This window comes from Falco biarmicus, chromosome 6, assembly GCF_023638135.1.
Source record: "Falco biarmicus isolate bFalBia1 chromosome 6, bFalBia1.pri, whole genome shotgun sequence".
Taxonomy (NCBI): Eukaryota; Metazoa; Chordata; class Aves; order Falconiformes; family Falconidae; genus Falco; species Falco biarmicus.
The window spans coordinates 6,850,631-6,872,211 of record NC_079293.1 but is presented as its reverse complement, the minus strand read 5'-3'; the positions used below and the strand labels follow the sequence as shown (position 1 = coordinate 6,872,211).

Below are 21,581 nucleotides of genomic sequence, written 5' to 3'. Positions count from 1 at the left end.
AGAAGCTTTCTCCAGCCTTCAAAAGCAGTTATTTTAAAGCTGTTCTTTCTTTCTCCTTTTTAAGAACTAATAGACACAATGTTTTACCTCAAGGGAGATTGATATAATAACTGACTTTATGTAATATGTTTAAAAAATTAATCTCTTCCCAGAAAATCAACATGAGTCAGTTCACTGTGAACAGAAAAGTTTTGACCAGGGTAAAACCCTTCAAAAGGAGTACTTGGAATTTAATGGTGTTTGAAAATGGAGCTGTTGCAAGTTTTCTTAATGGTTGGGCTCTCTGTTTCAGAGCCTCTGTTCAAAACTCACTATCAACACATCACCTGTGATAGGGAATTCTCTGTGAAGTTAAATCTAAGGTAACATAAACATGTATTGTATTCTGTAAGAACTTACTAGGTCAAGGTATTTATTCCAGTTTTCAAAGGTGAATATTTCTGTGTAAACAAATTTTGTGTGCAGTTGGTGGCTGTTAGTTTTTTAAAAAAGGTAATGTAAGCACCTGCTTATAGAGGAAAGGCAGAATTGAACCCATGAACTTCTCTACCACAATCCAGTGATACACCAGTCCGAGGCTAAAAGGTGAAGTAAATGATGTGGTTTTGTCATGCAGTTGAGTTTGTATGCACCTGAGCTGTAGGTTTTGAGTACTATAGTAATGACTCCTTTTGCCGCTCCGTGATAAAAAGAACCCACAAACCCCTCCATGAGCCTTAGCAAAGGAGGAATTCAAGTGTGCTTTTTCCCCTTCTACTCCGCCTTATCCTGCTGGCGGTGAAAGATGACAAGTCAGCTTGAGATACTGGAGAACGGGACTGAACTTACACAGTAGCCTCAGGTACTGACAGGTAGCAAGGACAGCACTGACCCAGAGCCTTTTACCGCGGGTTCTCCAACAAGAGCAAGAGCTGGAGGCCCCTGCCTGCTTATTTTTGGACAAGAGGTACGTAGGTAGCCTTTTGTATGGCTAAACATCATGATACGAAGTTACTGGCGGACTTTCTGTTCAAATGATGCATGGCCCCCCTTCCCTGCAGAGCTGGATTTGCACACCTAGTGCTAGCATACAGATCTGGGTTGGGTTTTTTTTCAGAATAGCTTAAATACCGGATAGTGTCAGAATTTAAAATCTTTATCCATTATAACATATTTAATTTGTTACATGAAGAATTTTGACATGTATTTTGGAGAAGCAGTGTGCCCTAGTTCATGTTATGTCTCTGCCACAAGTGTCACGATGAGCTCTGACACTTCTGCACGCCCTGTTTTCCTCTCTTGACCAAAATGTCTTCTCTCTAGTCCAGGTCACTGAGTCACCCAGCCAGCTGCTCAGTTGATTTCCTAAAAGCTTCAAAGCTGGCAAATTCAAATTATTATGCTCCAGCTGCTTTGCTGTAAACAAATGAATTCCAGCTAAACTTAAGCTAGCGATTCAAAGAAATTGGATTTAAGATTCATTCTTTTAATTCATCCCATTATAGTTTCTCCTGGAAATGTGTGATGAAATAGTATGGCACAAGAAGAAAACCATACAAGAGGCATACATCGTTGTTAACTCTCTGAAAGTCCCCACTCCAATCCTCAGTGGAATACAGTAAAAGCTAGTGACCTGTTGTGTCGGCCTCTGGGCCATTTAGGGCGTTTTCCCCCTTCTGTACTGTTAATGTTGCTGGAGAGTCAAAAACAAACAACCTTAGCAGAGAAGTTAAAACTTGGACCTTGCTTCTCCAAAGCGAACACCATTACTACAGCCATTCAAGACCAAAGACAGTCTCTTTACTGTGTAGAATGCCCACTTCACAGAAAATACCTACAAACTATAAAGATTATACTTCAGTGTTTGCAGGAATACATAAATACATGTGGGAACACCGTATAAACCGTACTACAGCTTACAGTAACAGTGTCCCTGCTCAGTAAAAGAGACTCAGAGAGAGAATTTAATTGCAATTTAATTCAAACTATGCAAGATACCAGCATTTGCTGAGAACTGAATATAAGAATTTGAAAAGGTGTCTGAATGAACTGCATGAACACTAAGGCACCTGCCTCCTGATGACCCGAGCATTATACATTTGAGAGCGTGAGCTGCCAGCAACCAGAACTGCTTCCCCTAGGCAGTGCCCTAGCCCACCGACCAGCCAGGACCCGGCCTCTCTGGGAACAGAACGGGGGCTGCAATTTCAAAAAAAGGCACTTCAGGTCACACACTATAATACAGCATTACCCGTGTAGCAAATTGTTCAGGAAATAAATGGTAAGTTGAAATTATTTGATTTTATCCTCTTCATTTGCAAACCAGTCCCAAGTCAAGAAAATAGAGCATATTTACACATAGCTGCTATTTTATATACAAAGCATTACTATATTTACACATTTTATGAATACAGACTAATACTTCATTATTGAGGGACAAAATACCCATACTGAAAATATCCAAATGTGAAACAACCAAGATTACTACTTTAATTGGCCAGGTGACCATTTTTTTTTTATATCTATATGTGTACACATGCTCTCTCACTTTATATTCGTGTGTGTGTACACACAAAACAAAACAAAGTTCTTGCACTTAATTACTGTCTGTGCCTATATGGTTTAATTACTTCACACTGTATTTTACAGACTTTTTTTTTTTTTTATCTGCCCCGTAACAATTCAGCTAGACCACTCTGCCATCATTCTTACCAGCACAGTTGGAAGTATCTGAAAAGCAAGCAATGAATAGTTTGAATGTGAGCGTCACCAGAGAATGCCTGCTCTGCTCCAGCTCTCCACTCACTCTGAGTCAAATGGGGTCTTAAAAAATAAGGGAAGAAATGTTTTATGAATTGGAGGAAGAGCAGCAAAGTGTTGGAAAAAGAAGATTTTCATGCCCTGTCAAATGAAAAATAGTAACTCTATACACTTAAAAATACAAGCCAAGCAGCATATTACTCAAATTGTTCACAAAGGAGTAATTGTAAGACAAGTTAGAACGACAAGTTAAAAATATTCAGGCATATTCTACAGTATCTGAAAATGCATCATGGAGCTTTTCAATGGTAACTGAATTTATGGAATAACCTCAATATTCCTAATATTTTTTAAAAATTGCATGTAACTTTATTACTAACAAAATGTAAACCACACTATGACTGGGGTGTTGCTAAATGCAAATCTACCTTTGGACAGGCAAGATTCCAGATAAATTCAGAATGTACTTCAATTTACAAGTGTTACACTAACGATTTTCAGTAATATTTTCTATACATAACTTTGAATATTCAAATTTCTGCTTTAATCAACTCCTATCTAATCAGGTCTTCCAACAGCTGTCTGTCATGCTGAATGCACTGGAATTAGGTGCAGGAATAACAACTCCTTGTTTCTGCAGTTCACGTAAAACATCTAATATTGAATCCAATTCCACTCGAAATTTCTCCAGTTCTTGATTCTTCCGCTGTGCCAGTCTTCGCCACTTCTCCACCTCCTGGCTTTGCCTTGCTTCAGTAATATGGTGCGTTAGTCGGGCCGCCTGCAAAGTACAAGCAAGTCGGTGCTGTAACTTCCTAATCCAATACTCGGCCACCACCCCCGCTTCGCCAAAATATGCCACTTCGTTGTATTTGCTGCTTGGCCTGAAAGCCCAGTGCTCATGTTAAGTACTTACAATTTGTTCTGAATATTACAAGAAATCGTTTATTTATTCCTTTAAATAGTTGCATTAACGACAGAAGGGTAGGATCCGTTATTGACTAATGATCCTCAGGAGAATTTAACTTGTCCTCTCCAAAGCAGCAATTTAAAAGCTTGAATACTTAAGACAAAGCTGAGCATAACATAAACCCATCTGTAATCAAAATGAACCTTTTAATTAACACATTTAAACGGCAATTCAAAAGAATGCTCTGCAAGAGAAACAAACCAAATCTAAATGACACGTTTTGGGCTACTGCTGTACTTTTTTAAAAACCACAAGTTCTATGAATTACTGGAAAATAACTTTTAGTCACAAAGATCTGAAGCTGCTGCAGATAGAAGTTTGAATTCATTTTGACATGAATCCATGGCTTAATCCTATTAAATTACCCAAAATAAAAAGCATCACAAGGTATCAAAATCTCCACAACACTATTAATTGTAAGAGATTCTTTTAAGAAAAATCTCTATTGCTTAAAGGCCATAATTATTATATTTGTGGTTTGATACGAAGGATAATGTGCTATTTCCTTGTTCAGCAATTAGTTTTTCTACGTTGTTCATTTCATTATCATTCGTTTGGGGAACTGTCTGGTGCCCCACTGCAGATCATTAAAGGTACAAAACTAGGACAAACAAAACCCAAAGCTTAATACGTAACAAGGCTAGTAGCCCCAGGAAAGATGAAATCACTTAGTAGTAATTATTGGGTATATTATTACTTCTATTTTTTTTAAAATATACATTACAAAACATCTTAGTAAATACTGTGTCAGGTATATGGATTAGTGGAGATAGATCACAGACTAGGCAGCAGCAAGCACTTTGCAGAAATTGTAAAGAAATTCTCACATACAGAAGCAAATGAATAGTATAAAAAAATAACTATTACAGCTGCCTTCAACAGGACAGAATGTGAACAAAGTCACAGCATCAGGGGCAGCTGGGTTTGTTCTTAATCCAGTGATTTATGCACAGCTCTTTGGAAAGAAAATTAAAATGCTTGATGTAGAAATACATGAGAATAAAACCTTCTACCGTAAACAATTCTGTACGTAAAAAGTGTATTCCTTGAGATCTGGCTTCAGACCTGTAGAACTCACTCCACAAACTAAGAACTTCTACAGGCTGATGATCTTCTAGTCCAACTGCCCTTCTTAGGTTTTACTTAAATATATGAAGTCAAAGTTAAAACACTAACAAAAGACAGTCATATATTTAAGTGATAGAAGTTTTAAGGAAAAAAAATATCTATATGAACTAGAAAACTTTCCAGATGATAGCAGCCTCCCCAGTAAATGAAAAATCAGGATGGAGGCCATGACATAAGATGGGGGGAGGATCAATGCAAAATTGTTTTTCCTATTCAAGGGATACAAACGTCAGATCCAAGAACCTGTATCACAAAGATCCAACCTTCGAAATCCAGATTTTTAGTCTGTGGAGGATAAAGCCTTTTTTTTGTTCTTATTGTTTGGGGTATTAAAACCAGTATGTGGTAGACTGCTACAGGATGTTTCTACACTTTTAATGCAGTTTTTCTGAATGGAATTTCTAGGACTAGAAAATAAAATTACAGTTTAGTTGGGGCGTAGTATATCAAGCTTCACAAACTCTGCATTACAAACTCTCACATATTACAACGTTTTTTCAACAGCTAGTTTCTACTGCGTAATTGAAATATGAAATAACTTAATGGTATAAGGGACTTCCAGAGGTCATGCGGTCCAACCCTCTGCAAAAGCAAAGCCTCTTTAGATCAGGTTGCGAGGAAGTTACGCACCTGGTACGCCAGTCATGCACAAGTAATCTTAATTGCCACAGCAAGGCCGCGCTGACTAGGATGCATTTACATTCACTTGTATCAGCAGGCACCGAAGACAAACCCATGGCTCTATCACAAAGTACTTGCCCCCCTGCAGCATGAGCTAAACCAGCCTGTGCAAATACCGTAAAATTACAGTTAAACCGATAAACTGCTCTTGAGAAGTAAATGCAGAGAGACTCTGGTGTACCTTTTGAATTTCTTGCTCTCTTTCTGCATGTCTGGTCTCTATATGCTTGATTTTCTTTTCCAGGCACAAAAAATGTTTCATTTCAGGACTCTGGTTCTCCTTAGCTTCTCTCAGCTCTTCCAACAATTTTGTCACCTATAGTTTGAGAGAATCGATGAAAATTGTTACCATTGTGTTAAGCAGTGTATAAAACAGATTCCTTTCAAAGTATATTTGCATTGTTTAATCATTCCATTCAAAAGCTGCATAAAGGAAGACATAAAAGAGAAATCTTAAAAAAAAATAAAAAGAGAAAGCTTAAATAGGGGCTCAGGGATTTTGATTATGATCTTTCATTCATAAGTGGCCTGAGGATACGAAAATCTACTCCTATGTGATAAATCCAATCCTGTTCATAATGAATTATGAAGTGCTTATTCACAGTCAATTTTTACGTTCTAAACATACGAAAAAATTAATTGAGAGTATTATGACTAGATGTTCTTACACAATCCCTTCTCACACCCTGGATAAAGACTGAATCTAAAATGTACCAGTGTATTTCTAAGGAATAAATTAAGAACAGGCATGCTGCTGTCAGACATGATTACAAACCCCACTTGGTCTAACAACTGCCAGATCAAACCAACTCTACCAGTGACTTACAACTGATTTCCTGATCCTCAATAAATTCAGGTAAGCTTTCTTATAAAGCCCTGCTGTTTTATTCTCATTCTTTGCCTATTTTAAGTAACTCGATAATTCTTCATTTAACATCCTAAGTCATCTTTGGTCACTTCCTTAATGTGTATAAGTAAACGAAAGTGAAAGCTTTGAGATGTTTATCCTTTTTTATAACCCTTAGCTTCCCGTACCCAGTATATTTGAGAACTTCTAACCCTGTTGAAGCACGCAGCCATCCTTGGCTCTCTGCTGCCGATTCAGGTAGCTGGAAGCATTGGGTCTTCGTAAGATGTCAACTCTTCCTGGGAAGTGACTCCCAGACGGCTTACTATTCCCATTTTTTAACGTGGTTTTCTAAAATAGCAAGGCCTATGTTACTACATTTTTGCCTGTGCATTACTCCAGCAGCTTTGAACCTGCGGGGCAGTTTCAGCCACATTTGTCAGACAAGCTTCAGAAGTTCTTGTTTCGTAAGGTCTGTGAAATGTCGTGTCTGCTGTGTGGCTGCTAAGTTGCCCCACTGACGGGAAGTGCTGCTGATGTGTGATCTCAAGTACATAATTAAATACAAGAAAAATTCATGCAGGAAAGACGTTACGAGGGGAAAAAAGCCCCAGGAGAAAATAGGTTCCATATATTTTGCCAGCAACAGAACCGTGTTAAATACAAAGCTGTGTGCTACATGCAAGTTGTTATGCAAAGAAGTGTATAGTTAATGGAAAACATCCATGAACAGCATTCCCAAAGTCAGTATTCAAGTAACAATCTTCCAGAAAGCCTCAGAAAAAATGTTTGTCTTTTTTGAGGTACCACCATTTTAGACAGAGAACTCAGTCCTATTACAAATAGTAGTGCTTTTCCCTACCGTGACTAATTCTGTTTGCAGGTTTAGTTACCTTCTTTTTTTCAGCTCAACTTATTTAACCACTTCATGCTTAAAATGTATTTTATAAGCAGCACAGCAATCGTGCTAGAGGGGAAAAGCAAGGCTTTACTTTGACATTTCTCTCTACAGTTCTGCAATGATTTCTGTAACAAAGGCACTCCATTACATTTTCTGAAACGCCAGCACCTTGAACTCAGCCTGTAATGTATGGATCAGATAGGATGATCATTCTCTTTACCATCACTGTCATTAATAATCTGCAAAGCAGTCACAGAAGAAACAAACTAATAACATTTGTCTCATTGTACTCTTGCCCTGTTTTCCCAGGAGAAACTATTATATATACTGGGCTCACTGGAGCAAAACAAGCTTTGTATGGAAAAGCAGCAGCTATCATAATATGAACCCAAAGCCTCAGCCTTTATTCTGCAAATAAAGAGCTTGTTTAATAGATTTTTTTTCTCTCCTTACAAACCCTCACTTTGCCATAAATATTTAACAACAGACATGGAATTTTGCATGGGTAAGATAAATACTGAACGACTCTAGTGAGATTAAGATTAATTAAGTACGTACTAAACACATACTGATGCTTCTCTCATTTCTTCTAAATAAGGGCAGCAAACAAGATTAAGTGTCTAGAGTTCTCAGTCCCCTACTGAATAGGAGAATTCTTTTTAATAACTCTTGCACATTAATTAGTGTATTATTAAAATGAAGTTAAAATTAGCCATTTTCATACATCAAGGAGATAGCGAATTAATTGTAGGCACAATGCTAAGAGAAGCTATATCCTCTGCCTGAACAGGAGGTGATAAAAAAAAAATAATAAAAATTGGCAGCACTTGAAGAACAACAGAAGTATAGCCGATAGGTTCAAAAAGCTTGAGCTAAAACACAGACAGCAATTTTACACAATATTAAGACAAAAATGAAAACACAAACAAGTATAATTTTTAGATTATATGCTATTAATAGAAGATTAGGGAAAACCTAAATACCTCTCTCAAATACCAGTGAATTTCAGAAGAGCTATTACAACTAACCTCTTCTTAGGAAGACCTTAAGTTTCATAGATGTTGAAGGAGAAAACCAAGAATATAATTGCCTAAGTCACTTTCATGGCAATTAACGATGAAACAAGGAAGGCTTTATCTGAACAAAGAATTTGAAAGCAATAATGAAATATCCTCTTAATGAAGTCCTGCGGTCTATTTACTACCCATCACAACTCTCAGAGGCTATGAATGCTTGGATTAACCTGCTGATCAATTTTCGTACAGATGTCAGACATGTCTAACTAATTAAAAATAAAAATAATAAAAAAAAAATCAGAGGTCAAAGTTCCACCTTCTGTTCTGTTTTGTTCTCTTGTTTGCATTAGAAAAATACATTGCATTCCCAAACATAACTGATGTAGAAGCAACCAAGATACTGTTTCTAAGACTTATTTTACTAATTATTTGAGGCTCTACAAGGATGAAAGCGACAAGTCTTTTGTTACAGCAAGGTACACCCAATCCAAATTCAAATGTACCTCTTTTTGTAGGAGTTCCTCTCGCATCTGTGAAACTAAAAGGGCTTCCTGATGTCTCTGCTGTTCGCCGATTTGTTCTTGGAGATGTTTTATTAGTATCTACAAAAAGATTAAAAATAGTTTGTCATGAACATAAATACCCATGACAACATGTGAAAACCTGTGCAAAAAGGAAAAATACACCAAAAGCACAATCAGTATTGTCGTACCAGAGGTATAAGCGATGCATGTATTAGCAATACCTCTAACATGTATGCATGCACACTGTTTAACGACCCTCTGTGTGGACTGTTAAAGAGCACACCCATACATATATAGTGTATGAAAACAAGTCTCAATCTTCAAGTTTACTTTCCTCAGTTAAAAAAAGTTCTGAAATAATCTGAATGCAATAGCTCTTTCTACCGTCATACGATGCGTGTAAAACTTGTCCCAAAATTTTCATGCACGAATATAATTACAGGCCCAGGTCCTCATGGGGTCTTCAACCACCCTGATACCTCCTGAAGGAACGACAGAGGAAGGCATAAGCGTGACAGCTTCCTGACCCAAGCGAGAGAGGAGCCAGTGAGGAGGGGTACTCTGCTGGGCCTTGAACGCGCAAGCACAGAAGGGTTTTGTGGGGGATGTGAACATCAAAGACAACCTTGGCTGCAGTGACCATGAGATGGTGGACTTCAGGGTCCTGAGAGGAGGAAGCAGGCCAAAAAGCACGATCACAGACTGCAGGAGAGCTGACTTCAGCCTCTTCAAAGACCTGCTGGAAAGAGTCCCATGGGATGGGGATCTGGGGGGAAGAGGGGCCCAAAAAAGGCTGGTTGACATTCAAGGATCACCTCCTCCAAGCTCAGGGGACGTCCACCCCAACAAGCAGAAAGTCAGGCAAAACCACCAGGAGGCCTGCGTGGACAAACAAGTAACTCCTGGCAAAACTCAAACACAAAAAAGGAGCATACAGAGCGTGGGAACAAGGACGGGTCACCTGGGAGGAATACAGAGACACTGAGCATGCAGAGATGTGGTGAGGAGAGCCCAACCCCACCTAGAACTGAACCTGGCCAGACTGGCAAAGGCAACAAGAAGGGCATCTCTAAGTACCCAGGTGGCAAACAGGAGACTAGGGAAAACGTGGGCCTGCTGATGAACGGGGCAGGGGCCCTGGTGACCCAGACCATGGGAAAGGCTGAGGTACTGAACGCCGCCTTCACTCGTCTTTACCAGCAAGACTGGCCTTTGGGAATCCAGCGCCCCAGGGACTAAGGGGCAAGTCTGGAATGAGAAAGATACACTCTTAGGGGAAGAGGACCTGGTCAGGGAATATTTATGCAAACTGCACATAGGCAAGCCCACGGCCATGACGGGATGCAACGATGTGTGCTGCCAGCAACTGTGAAAACGGGCAAGAAGGAGGACACAGGGAACTACAGGGTAGTCAGCCTTGCTTCAGTCCCTGGGAAGGTGATGGAGCAACTAACCCTGCAAACCTAGCAGGCCCACGAAGGACAAGGTGGTGATCAGGAGCAGTAAGCATGGATTCTTAAAGGGGAAGAAGTCACGCGTGACCAACCTGACCACCCTCTACGATGACACAACTGGCCTGGCCGATGAGGGCAGAGCAGTGGGCATCGCGTAGCTGGACTTCAGCAGTCAGGCTTTCAACACCGTGTCCTGTAAGACCCTTGCAGAGGAGCTGGTGAAGTACGAGCTGGGTAAGCGGACAGCGAGCTGGATCGCAAACTGACTGAAATGGCTGGGCCAGCGGGTGGCAATGCGCATGATGACGTCTAGCTGGAGGCCAGTAACTCAGGGGATGTGATGTGTAGAACTGTCAACTCTGCGTCCAATCCTGTTCAACACCCGCATTAATGATCTGGATGATGGGGCAAAGCGTACCCTCAGCACGTTTGCTGATCACGTAAAAATGAAGGAAGCTGAATACACCAAAGGACTGTGCTGCCATCCAGAGGCTCCTCGACAGACTGGAGAAATGGGCTGACAGGAACCTCATGAACTTCAACAAAAGGGAAGTGCAAACTCCCGCTCCTGGAGAGGAACAACCTCAGACACCAGTATATGCTGGGGCCACCCAGCTAGAAAGCAGCTTTGCAGAAGAGGACCTGGGTGTCCTGCTGGCCACCCATTCGAACAAAAGGCTAATGGTATCCTGGGCTGCATGAATGCTGCTAGCTGGTGGACAAAGGTGTTCCTTCCCCTCTACTCGGCTCTGGTGAGGCCACACCTGGAGTACTGTGCATGGAGCTACTGGAGAGAGTCTGTAAAGGGTCACTGAGACAATGAAGGGAACTGGAGCACCTCTCACATGAGGAAAGGCTGAGAGCACTGGGACTGTTTAGCCTGGAGAAAAAGGCGGCTCTGGGGGTTTTCATCAGTGTTCACAAATACCTGAAAAAGGTTCAAAGCCAACAGAGCCAGGCTCTTTCCAGTTGGTATCCAGCAATGGAAGAAACAGCAAAGGGTGCAAACTGAAATACAGGAGGTTCTGCCTGACCACAGAGAAAACTTCTTCACTGTGAGGGTGACCAAGCGCTTGTTTGGATTTCTAAGCCCAGAAAGACTGTGCAATCTCCCTTCTTGGAGATACTCAAAAGCCATCTGGACCTGGTCCTGAGCACCTGGCTCTAGATGACCCTGCTTAAGCAGGAGAGTTGGACAGGATGACTTCCATAGGTCCATTCCAAACTCAGCCATTCTGTGATTCTGTGAATACTGTATCACAGGCCCTTTTTTAAAACAACATTCTACTTCAAAGAAAGCTAAAGTTTATAGTAATATAGAAAGAAAAAACTTTAATAGATTATCTATACGTAATGAGTGTATCTACTGTATCTTACCTCTTGTGTTGAAATTCTGCTGTTTAGTTCAGCTACTTTAGAAGTAGAATGCTCCTTTGCATGCTGGCAAATCATCTTCTCCAGTTCCCTCTGATGGGAAGCTTTCAGAGATGCAATGTATTCTGCTGTGTCTTCCTGTATCCTGAACAGAGTGAAGGAAAAAAAAAGATTTAGTAAAGCAGTTACAGTTCAAAAACGTGGCAAATTTTCTCACTTGAACACATAACATATCGAAAGTGCTAAAGGTGGCACACCTTTGAAATTTCATATATTGCAAGATAGCACCACCATTACTTCTGCTGCTCTGGAGGGACATCAGGGTGGGAAGCTTACAATGTTGGCTATTTGCCTCATTTAATTAGAGGCAGCTAGAATACAGAAAACTCACACAATCTTTTTTTGGCTCCTCTTATGAAAAATAAGGAGCGAAAATAGGTGCTTTTAAATCAGAACGCAGCTGTCCTGTTTCAGGTACCTATTTTAGAACAGGATGTGTTGCAATCAAATATGCCAGTTTCCTCTACTTTGACTGTGAAGGGATCTAAGGGAAATGAGGCGAAGTGTAAAGTTTCTACGGTTGGTCAAGTAAATCCCACTGAATGCATACCCCAGTTTATGTGTACCAAATATTAACGCTATACAATAAAAATTTATGGAGGGCATTGGCCAAGTATAACCTAGCTTCATACATGGGCGACATGTTAATATGTCACTTCAATCCTGTATCAGCCAACATTTTAACAAGGTTTTTAGAGGAACACATTGAGAATTTACCTTCGTATGTTATTTTCAGAATAAGCCAGTGTTGCCTGAGACTTCACCCTCTGCTGGTTCATTTCTAGCGATAATCTTTCTAGCTCCTCTTTCAGGTGTGCATTTTCTTGCAGAACTTCTGAGAGATTAGGATCAGAAAAGGTGTGTGGTTGGTATATTTTGTCATCGTTGAAAATGCTTAGGAAGGGTTCACTGTTGCTGGAAATCCTTTTATCTGTTACTGAGGTATTCTTTTTCAAGATGTCTGCAGAGTTTCCCTTATTATTGGTTTTATTTCTTAAATTATTATCCGACAACATCACCATCCTTTCTTTTTGAAGAGTCTCCACAGTTTTTGTAAGGTCTTCTATTTCTCTATTTTTGGCGACCAGTTCTTCATTTAGTTTTAGCAGTCTGTCTTTTGTGTTACCTTGTTTCATTTGTGAGCCGGTAGACTCGAAGTCTTTATAATCCTTCTTACTTCTGAGTTGTAATTGGGAATTTTGACTTTTAAGGTTTTCAATTTCTGCCTGGAGGTTTTTAACGGTGATCTGATGGGTCGTCTTTAGATTCAGAAGCTCCTGTTCAAGTTCTGTAGAACTGGCTTTATCGCCATTCAGTTTTGGTGATTCACTCATAAATTTGTAGGCAAGTAGTTGCTCAAGCTCTACAAGTCTTTGCTCATATTGTATCTAAGGGAGAGGAGTGGGAGGAGGGGAAGAAAAAGCAGTTTCCTCAAGTGTACTTTTATTATTAGCTCTTTCTATTATTATTTAAAGTTACTGCACATCTGAAGCAAGATTTCACAAGACAGGATATGCATCAGTATTACCGACAATCAGTTCTGAAATTAACAAGTAAAAAAAAATAAAATACGTGAAGCAAACTTAAGCCTGATGCAAAACAGAATTACTCAAAACATTTACTACAAAGTAATCCTCCACTCACAATAAATACAGTAACTATAGGAAAGAAAATTAAATTGACAAGAAACTTTCACTTTTATATAATTGAGTTCTCTTCAGGTGTTACCAACTCAGACAAAGTAACATCTTATTTAAGTATAGCAAGCAGTATTTAATTTTTTAAAAATCTGTCATTATGTATTTGTCATGTGTAAGTTTTCAAACATTAATGTCACATGCTCAAAACTGTACTTCACATTTTTAAACAAATTCTTTTACAGGGTAGATCTTATTATAATAAGTATGAATTCAGAGACACAGATTCTTTCTTCCTAATAAGCTACGGAAAACCTAACTCTTCTCAATAGCCTGGGTAGCCTCTGAGGAAAGCACGGTGAGTTATTCACACGGAGAAAAGGAGGAACAACTGGCCAAAGCTTTCCTTTCCTGATCATAAAGCACTTGTGCAGTTCACCTCTTCCTTGAAATAAAATGCCAGACTTCCGTGCTTCCTAACAAAAGTCTTCACACTCGCTATCACCTAATTTTGGGATAGAATGTTTAGTGTTCCCAGACATTCTCTGCAGAAACGCTAAAGTCAGCAGACCTTTGCAGCCACAGCCTTGGGTACAGCAAGGAATCAGGTAAGTAGCCTTAGAGTAGCCTCTGACCCACAGAATGAAACCCACTTATCTTAGTTGTAAGAATTAAATTATTATGCCTCAAGAATTTGCCCTCCCAGTTTCAATACTGTAACAATTTTAATCCTCTTTTTATCTTGGGTCCTGAAGCTACTGAAGTTTTGGTTATAAATTCTTTGAGTATTTTGTTCCCTTGAATGCGGTCTTTGCCATTAGTTTTCACCACTACTCTGTGTTAGACCTCAGCAACCTTGTGGCTGTTACTTGCAGAGAAGACTACTCAACAAGCCGCCAACTTTTACCTTTATTTTTTGAAATTGTTGTTCCATGGCACGGAGACTTTTCTTAGCTTCATCATCTTTACCTTCAAGTTCTGTTTCTAACTTTTTTATTCTTCTCTCCAAAAAATCAACCGTGTTTGTTTTAGCTGAAAGATCAGTAGTTTTCTCAGCAGCAGCAGCAGCATAAATCAAAGCAGGCAAAGAATTTGGATACCTTCTTTTTAGAATTCCTTCCATTTCTCTGATCTATCAAAAAGAAAATTCAGTCAGAAGTCAAAAAGAATAAAGTACTAATGAAAAGCAAACAGAAATAGTGACAAAATGTTAGCAAAATCCGCTTAAGCTGGGTAAAGAATGAAATCTAGAGAAGCGTATGTTAAGAATTTCTTTTTTAACTTTTTACTTTTACTACTGATTGACTTATACATCATCTTAAAATATTGCTCTGGTCTTCAGACTGTCTTACATCAAATGGACCTTTTATTTATTTTCTTAGCACTTAAGCTGTACACCTCTTAATGCTGTTAATCTGCCTTTTTCCTGGACTTACATTCACGTTCTACTTTTCCAACTGGTAGGGAGATATTTCATAACAGTATTGAAATTATTCTCCCAATAACAGACTATATGGCTTTTATTTTGGAGTCTGCAATAACATAAAACTAACACCTTGCATGCAAGGCTAATAACAAGCCTCTCTTATCTATGGATAACATATTCTTCACATCAGAATACTGCAGAGGCTCATTCCTTTTGCCCCACATCCCTAGTAAATGCAGCTGCCATCTCCTAAAATTCAGAAAGGCCCACTTCCATCCGAGTTTTCCTCAGTAGAAACAGATTTCAAGGTCTCTGCTCCCCAGTTTTCATGATTCTTGTAGGAAACCAGTAAAACATAAACCCCTACCCTTGAATCAGCTTGGTTGAAACTGATCATAACGTTAAGGGATTACTGAAACAGACCGAAACAGCCTCAAAAGATAAAACAGCAAGCTTGTGTGTGCCTTTGCCCTCTTGCCTCTTTCCAAGCAACTCTAAACACTATTTTAATGTTAAGGGATTCTAAAAGGCGTATCAGTAAATAGCTTGTTAGAACATAGTAGCAGAAGAGCTCTTTGGAAGTTAGTAATTGCATCTTTTTGTGTTAAGAGTATTCCATAGCAAAAGTTACTTTATCATAGTGCTTCAATTAATGCTTTATCCTTATGAAAGGGCTGGTAAGTATTTTAAGAGACCTTATCTGAAATAAAGGTTAAACGAAACACAGTTCTATTATTGCATACTTGTCGCTCAAGATCCTGAATTCTTTTAGCGTCTGCTGCTCTGTCTCGCAAACGTTTCTTCTGTTGCACACACTGATCTCCAGCTTCAGCTCTGAGCTTCTCAACCTATCCAATTTATGAGAAAATAAATCGAAACATATATTCACAGATATTGTCCTGTAGTACAGAAATATTTCAAACACACACAATATAGTGGAATTATTCTGCAACTTAAAAACTGGTAATGGTAACTTCTGTACTAACTGATTCTTCAGGTTCTTAAACTAAGTTACAGCTTCTTTAAGCCACTTAAGAACAAAGGAGCTGAAACTAGCTATGGAAATTGAGAAGAGAACTTCAGCTCTGGCACATTCTTGTCTTCAGACCAGTAAATCTGCCTCTTTCTCCATACTTCCAGTATACAGGCTTGGTTAATAAGCTGTAATATAAAGTCCTACAGCACGTTACACGAATTCAGGGTGAGTTAAGGAAATAGACTGTGATTTGCAAAGCTATGCTCTGTGATGAGAAACAGAAACAGCCAAAAAGCAATGTTGTGTTGCGCCCAAATAAATGCTAACTCCCAGGATCAGGGGAAGGAACTGTATAGCTAACGCTCCTGCACTCCCGTAAAGCCTGGCCACAAAGACTCAAAGTTTTAATCTAAAATTGAATTTCCTACCTTTATCAGCCACTATTATCACTGTACAGGGTTATTACACCTTTTATAGTTGGAAGTATTGCTATCTTGATTTCTTGCTCATATTGGCAATGTTAGCATAAGTAATGCTTTTACGCCAGCATAGTTTGACTAATCTGATCATTGTTTTTAAACACCAATCCATCCTAAAGAAAACGCAAATAAAAATATTTTCTTTCACAGCGATGGTATGTTGATCAAAGTTGGATATGGTGGCATTTAAGGGACTTCCTTGCCTTGCTGCTGTTCAGAAGCACCCCTTTAATCTGTGAGCTCTCTAATAAAATGCTATGAAAAAATTCCAAGATCAGTTATATTTTATCATTGGTAAAATTCTTTATTTCTATGAATCCTAAATCAAATCTGATAAGTAGGCAGTGCAAATCTCAGGACTATTTCCAGTCCGTTCATATATTAGTTTTGCTTGCTTTATAATTTGAGCGTTTTGGCTTTTTCTTCCTTACTACAGCAACCAGATAATTTGTATTGGAAACGGTACTTAAGAGAATAAATAAGTGTTGCCTATGATACCATGGAGTAAAAAGGAAAAGAGAATGACAAGAGGGCTGTTCCAAGTTGTTAATGTGACAATGTACTTCCTTTTCTTAGTCAATAACTTTTCAGGTTTTAAGGAAACACATTACTTTTGTTTCCAGAAGCATCGTCAAGATTTCAGTAGAAGCAAAACCAGGTTTTAAGCATTCTGCACTTGCAACTCTCACTGCATAAGTAGTAATATCAATTTTGTAGAATCCACATTTGATTCAAAGGTTATGAAGATTTACATGTTTTTTCTTGAAAAAAATGGGATTATTATGAACAGGATTACCTTATACTCATCACTAAGAAATAATTTTAAAGTTCCGACTTCTAAAGATAAAGCTAGATATTATCACCTCTAGTTTTAGTCTCTCAATTTCTTCTCTTGCATCTTTAAGACGAGCTGCATCTTTATCTAGAAGGTCTTGGTTTTCTGCATACCACTGAAGTCTTCTTTTTAAATGAGTAATCTCCTGTTTGTACGATTCTTCCATAACTTTAAATTCATAAGACTTCTCACCTACAAAAATATAACATCCTTAGTATTATTAGTAATTACGTATTGAAGAATTAGCCAACACTATCCTCAGCACATTTCATACATTTACTCTTTTCACAATCCTGTTACCGCAGTAAAGTTTTAAAACTAGACCCTAATTAGGACTTCAAATGCAAGAGTATTTGAAAAAACAAACTTTCTTCTCTCCTACATGGAAGTACTCAACAATTTACAGTTTACCACAGAACATTTTTAAAACAGAATCCCAGGGGGATCTATTCTTGATCACAATTCTAGTAAACAAATTTTCAACGTGGATTACAATACAAAATACATGCTTCGATATAGATCGATCATACTCCTGTCATTGAGGGATAGGGCATTTTGAGAAGAGACATGCTGGAAGTGAGAGTCCAGTTTCTGGCCCTTTCTCATTAAGAAAGCTGAAGTGAAACTGGAAAGAGTTCTGATAAGAATGTTGAAAAAAGTCGCAAGGCAAAAGTTATAGGTAAAAAATGGGCAAGATCTAAATAGGAGACCAAAATGCAACATAGTAAAACTCTTCTTATGAACAGAGTTGCCATATAAATGGAAGCATCTGTTTTCCATGTCCAGTGGAAGACGGGCAAGAAATCAAACTTAACAGGCAACAGTGAGTTTGGCTAGGTACAAGAAAAGGCGTTCTAATAGAGTGCCAAAGGTACTGCAGCATGTCCTTCACTGTATGCTTTTATGAGAGGTTTAGACAATGTTTGGAAATGGTCTAGATGCATTTGACTTAAGTAATACTCTAATAAGAAACAAGTTTTAGTTATTTATTTAGCGAAGCAGAGAGTAGGCAAAATTATTCAACAAAATGAAGGTGCTTTACCTAATGTAGATGCAATCTGGACTTTTGCTAGATCTCTCTCCTTCTTTGCTTGTCCCAAGTCTACCTCAAGAGCTTGCTTATCTTGTTTGAGAAGTCTTATCTCTTCTTGTAATTTAGTTTCTTCCTTCTGAGTTTTAGAGAAAACAGTAAGACAACTAAAACTAAACTGTTTAGTAAAACTGAACAGACATTGTCATGCAAAAGAAATGAATAGGCTCTTTCACCATGAAACGATTAAATCACAACAGTTGCGTCAGACCACACCAGCAATGAGGTTTCCTAATGTTGCTATTATTTCCAGGCCTTGCTATAGCACAGCATGGGAAAACTTAGCTTAACATTAGAAAATTACTTTTTTTAGTAAGTCTTACATAACTGTCTTCGAAGTAGAAAACATCTGCCTTTTGAAAGGGTCAATAAAGAAAATAGCTTTACTTATTTCTAAGACTCAAGACTGTAGCTTAAATGGACAGATATATTGTCCAACAGTTCATCTTACTAAATTCTATTTCTCACCATTTTCTGCATGCACTCTCTGTTTTGTTTGTTTATATATCATCAGTAGCACACTTCAAGTCTAAGTAGGATGAAAGGTCTCAGTGCCAGTGCCACCTCTGGAGATGGAGGCCCTTGTCCTAGGGACACAACAGGAAGCACAACTGGGGGACCGAGATTTTGGGGCCAGCCAGTAAACAGGCCAAGTACCTAGGGCCAGCATGCACACAGATGTGTGTTACTGCTAGCAAACTCCTGTCCTGATCTGCTGAACAGCATCAGGCCACAGAAGCTTCTTGTGTTTCCAACAGTATTGCTTGCATTTCTGCGGCGCGAGCAAAGGCGCTACTCTCCCTGCTATCTGTGTGCCTGACCATGTTAGTGTGGTGTGTGTGTCCCTCTCCATCCTTGGATCTTGTGTCCAGTCTCATTACTTGGCTGGTCCCAAGGGCTGGGAAGTGTAGCAACAGCACCTATGAGGCTGCAACTAAGGATGGCCCTGGAGTCTTATGAGCTCTAAGTCAGCACTATCAGACCAGGAATACCAGGAACACCTCCGCTGGTCCTGAAGCTCCCTGGATCCAGATCTTCCTTATGACCTACTAACCAGTTGTTGTCTTTTTTTTTAAAAAAACAAAGAAACACACACACCACCACCACCACAAAAACTAAACCAGAAGAAGCATCTTTTAATTTCTGGTCTAGCTATCAGAGGAAGTATGTACCAGAACAGTCAACCTACTTGCAATAAGCAGAGCAATGGAAGTACCTGAAAACCTTTAATTTTAACATGAAGCTTACTAAACATCCACCCTCAAAACCACAAGCATTTGCAGGAACACAAAAAAAGTTACATGAGTCAACAGAAGATTCTTCTCACTCTGGCATTCTTTTCTAGAACCTACTCTGTAAGAGCAGGGATAAACTTCCTTCTGGATTTGTCTTATGCAGGAAAGTGATAGAGGTATCACTACTTCCTGCAAGCTCTCACAAGACATTTCAGAATTGCCAGTAAACAGGGCAATGTTGCACTTCCTTCAGCGCATGTCTCAGGGGATTACTTCTGAAAGTTCATTTGATGAGACATTTGTGATATGAAAGTGTGGCAAATAAGCATGATCCACTAGATTTACATTATTAGTCTACAATATGGATGGTTATGTGTTTTTTGTAAGAACACATGAAAAAGGGTTGGTATATACCTACCTGTGCTGCTCGAAGCTCTGAAATCAATTCTGTGAAACTCTGATTTCTGGCTGGTTCAGAATCCTGCACGATTTGTGATTGGGTATTAATCTTCTCTATCTTTTCTCTAAATGACAACAGCAAAACCAGTTATGCAATGTGGTGACCTGGCATACTGAAAAAAAAGCCCCCACCCAGTACCATGAAGTCAATCCGTGCAGTCTCAAAATAAAGAAAGAAGCAACTATGCAGTACATCTTTACACCAAAAAATTCCACCTGTAAGGCAAAATCTTCTCACCTTGCACAAACTTGTTTGTTGGGACTACAAAAGGGAGTGAAACAAAACCTACTCTGCAGCAGTGGAACTCACGTACAGGTCTCTCCCAAGCAAAGATTTGTAAAATAGGAGTACATGCAATTGCTAGGTTTTTTCCTCATTAGTAGCAAAGGATACGTACACTGCAGTGAATCTAATGGTTCCACCACTACCAGGATCTCTTGTGGCTCCTGATCCACTGTGTATCTTACAACAGTATCAAAACATTCTGACCCATGAGCAGAGCCGTAATACCAGAACAAGTGTAGTATACAATGTAGTATACATCACATTCTGATATGAATAAAAATATTTGAATTTTAGCATTGGACTATTCCCCAAATGGAAGGCTCCAGTCTTCCCACAGGTCTGCAACATCAGCAAGACGACTAAATTAAGTTTCCACCAACAAAAATCAATTCTCAAAAGAAAAAACAAAACCACAAACCCAAGAAGCACTGGAAAACATGCACCTGATAAGACTCTGCAGTGATTCTTCACAAATAAAATAATAAACACAGCTGAAAATTCCAGAGATTTTAGGTCAGATGTTTAAATGAGCCTACCTTAGGGCTACTAATTCAGACATTAAACACTGATTTTCCTTAAACATCCGTTCCTCATTTTTTTTGTTTTGGATTTGTAGCTCTTTCATTTGTTTGTACAACCTCTCATTTTCCTAAGTTGAGACACACAAAGTTAAAGAATGTTCATAAATTTCTGTTTTGTCCAGTTCAAAAACAATTGTCTACGCCTTGCATGGTTTGCATACTGCAACAGTGGAAGAAAACATTAGCTGTTTTATTACTAAGGTTCTAAAATAGATATATACTTTCATTATCTTTATGCTAGAGTAGTTTACAGTGACTTCTACAATCTTGCCCAAGTGCCTGCTCACTCTGGAAATCCTAGGCCAGTTCCTCTGCAAAGCTACCCCAACTATATTCTAAAACTGCATATGTGGATGGGTGCCGACAGATCAGAGCTCAGCCTGCCCATGCTCCAATACTGTGGACACAAATCATCACTAATCTGAGATGCTCACAGCCATTCCGGCAAGACAGTGCGCCCATACCAAGAAAGGCCACTGAGCACCAGCTGGAAGCTGGCTAAACTAACCCATTTGGTTTTATAGCTGCAAGCATTCAAAAGGATTATTGAGCTTGCATTATCTGTTTCTACGTTTGACTAAGTAATAAAAATCAGGCACACTAATAAGGTTTCCTTGAACTCAGCTGCTTAGATCCTGTGAAAAACATCTGCAAGATAGAACCCCCCAGATTTCTAACAATGCTTAAAAATACTAGTTTTCTTTTGGATTTGGGGCAAAAAGTCTGTGGTTCTTTATTGGCCATAAAGTATTTTCCCAGTTCTCAACTGACAAGTCACTGTCAGACAATTTAGAACAGTTACAAGGAATCATGGACAAACAACCCAAACTAGATGTGTGAAGTACTTCTAAAACGTGCAATACATGTTTGCCCTTCACATCTA

General features: G+C 39.0%; 1 protein-coding gene across 7 annotated transcripts in view; it reads right to left on the bottom strand.

The window, feature by feature from the left end:
• Positions 1–1,937: 1,937 nt before the first annotated feature.
• CEP162 (centrosomal protein 162) overlaps positions 1,938–21,581 on the bottom strand; it is a 47,947-nt gene continuing 28,303 nt past the window's right edge. For all 7 annotated transcript variants that reach the window (XM_056343138.1, XM_056343139.1, XM_056343140.1 and 4 more), the window contains 11 exons: positions 20,654–20,766; positions 19,791–19,896; positions 18,090–18,216; positions 17,076–17,239; positions 15,501–15,605; positions 14,239–14,463; positions 12,412–13,082; positions 11,638–11,779; positions 8,786–8,884; positions 5,700–5,834; positions 1,938–3,520 (listed from right to left, as the gene is read on the bottom strand). In XM_056343138.1, coding sequence (XP_056199113.1) covers positions 3,302–3,520; positions 5,700–5,834; positions 8,786–8,884; positions 11,638–11,779; positions 12,412–13,082; positions 14,239–14,463; positions 15,501–15,605; positions 17,076–17,239; positions 18,090–18,216; positions 19,791–19,896; positions 20,654–20,766 — 2,106 coding nt within the window. In that variant the 3' untranslated portion in view covers positions 1,938–3,301. The remainder of the gene's footprint in view (positions 3,521–5,699; positions 5,835–8,785; positions 8,885–11,637; positions 11,780–12,411; positions 13,083–14,238; positions 14,464–15,500; positions 15,606–17,075; positions 17,240–18,089; positions 18,217–19,790; positions 19,897–20,653; positions 20,767–21,581) is intronic.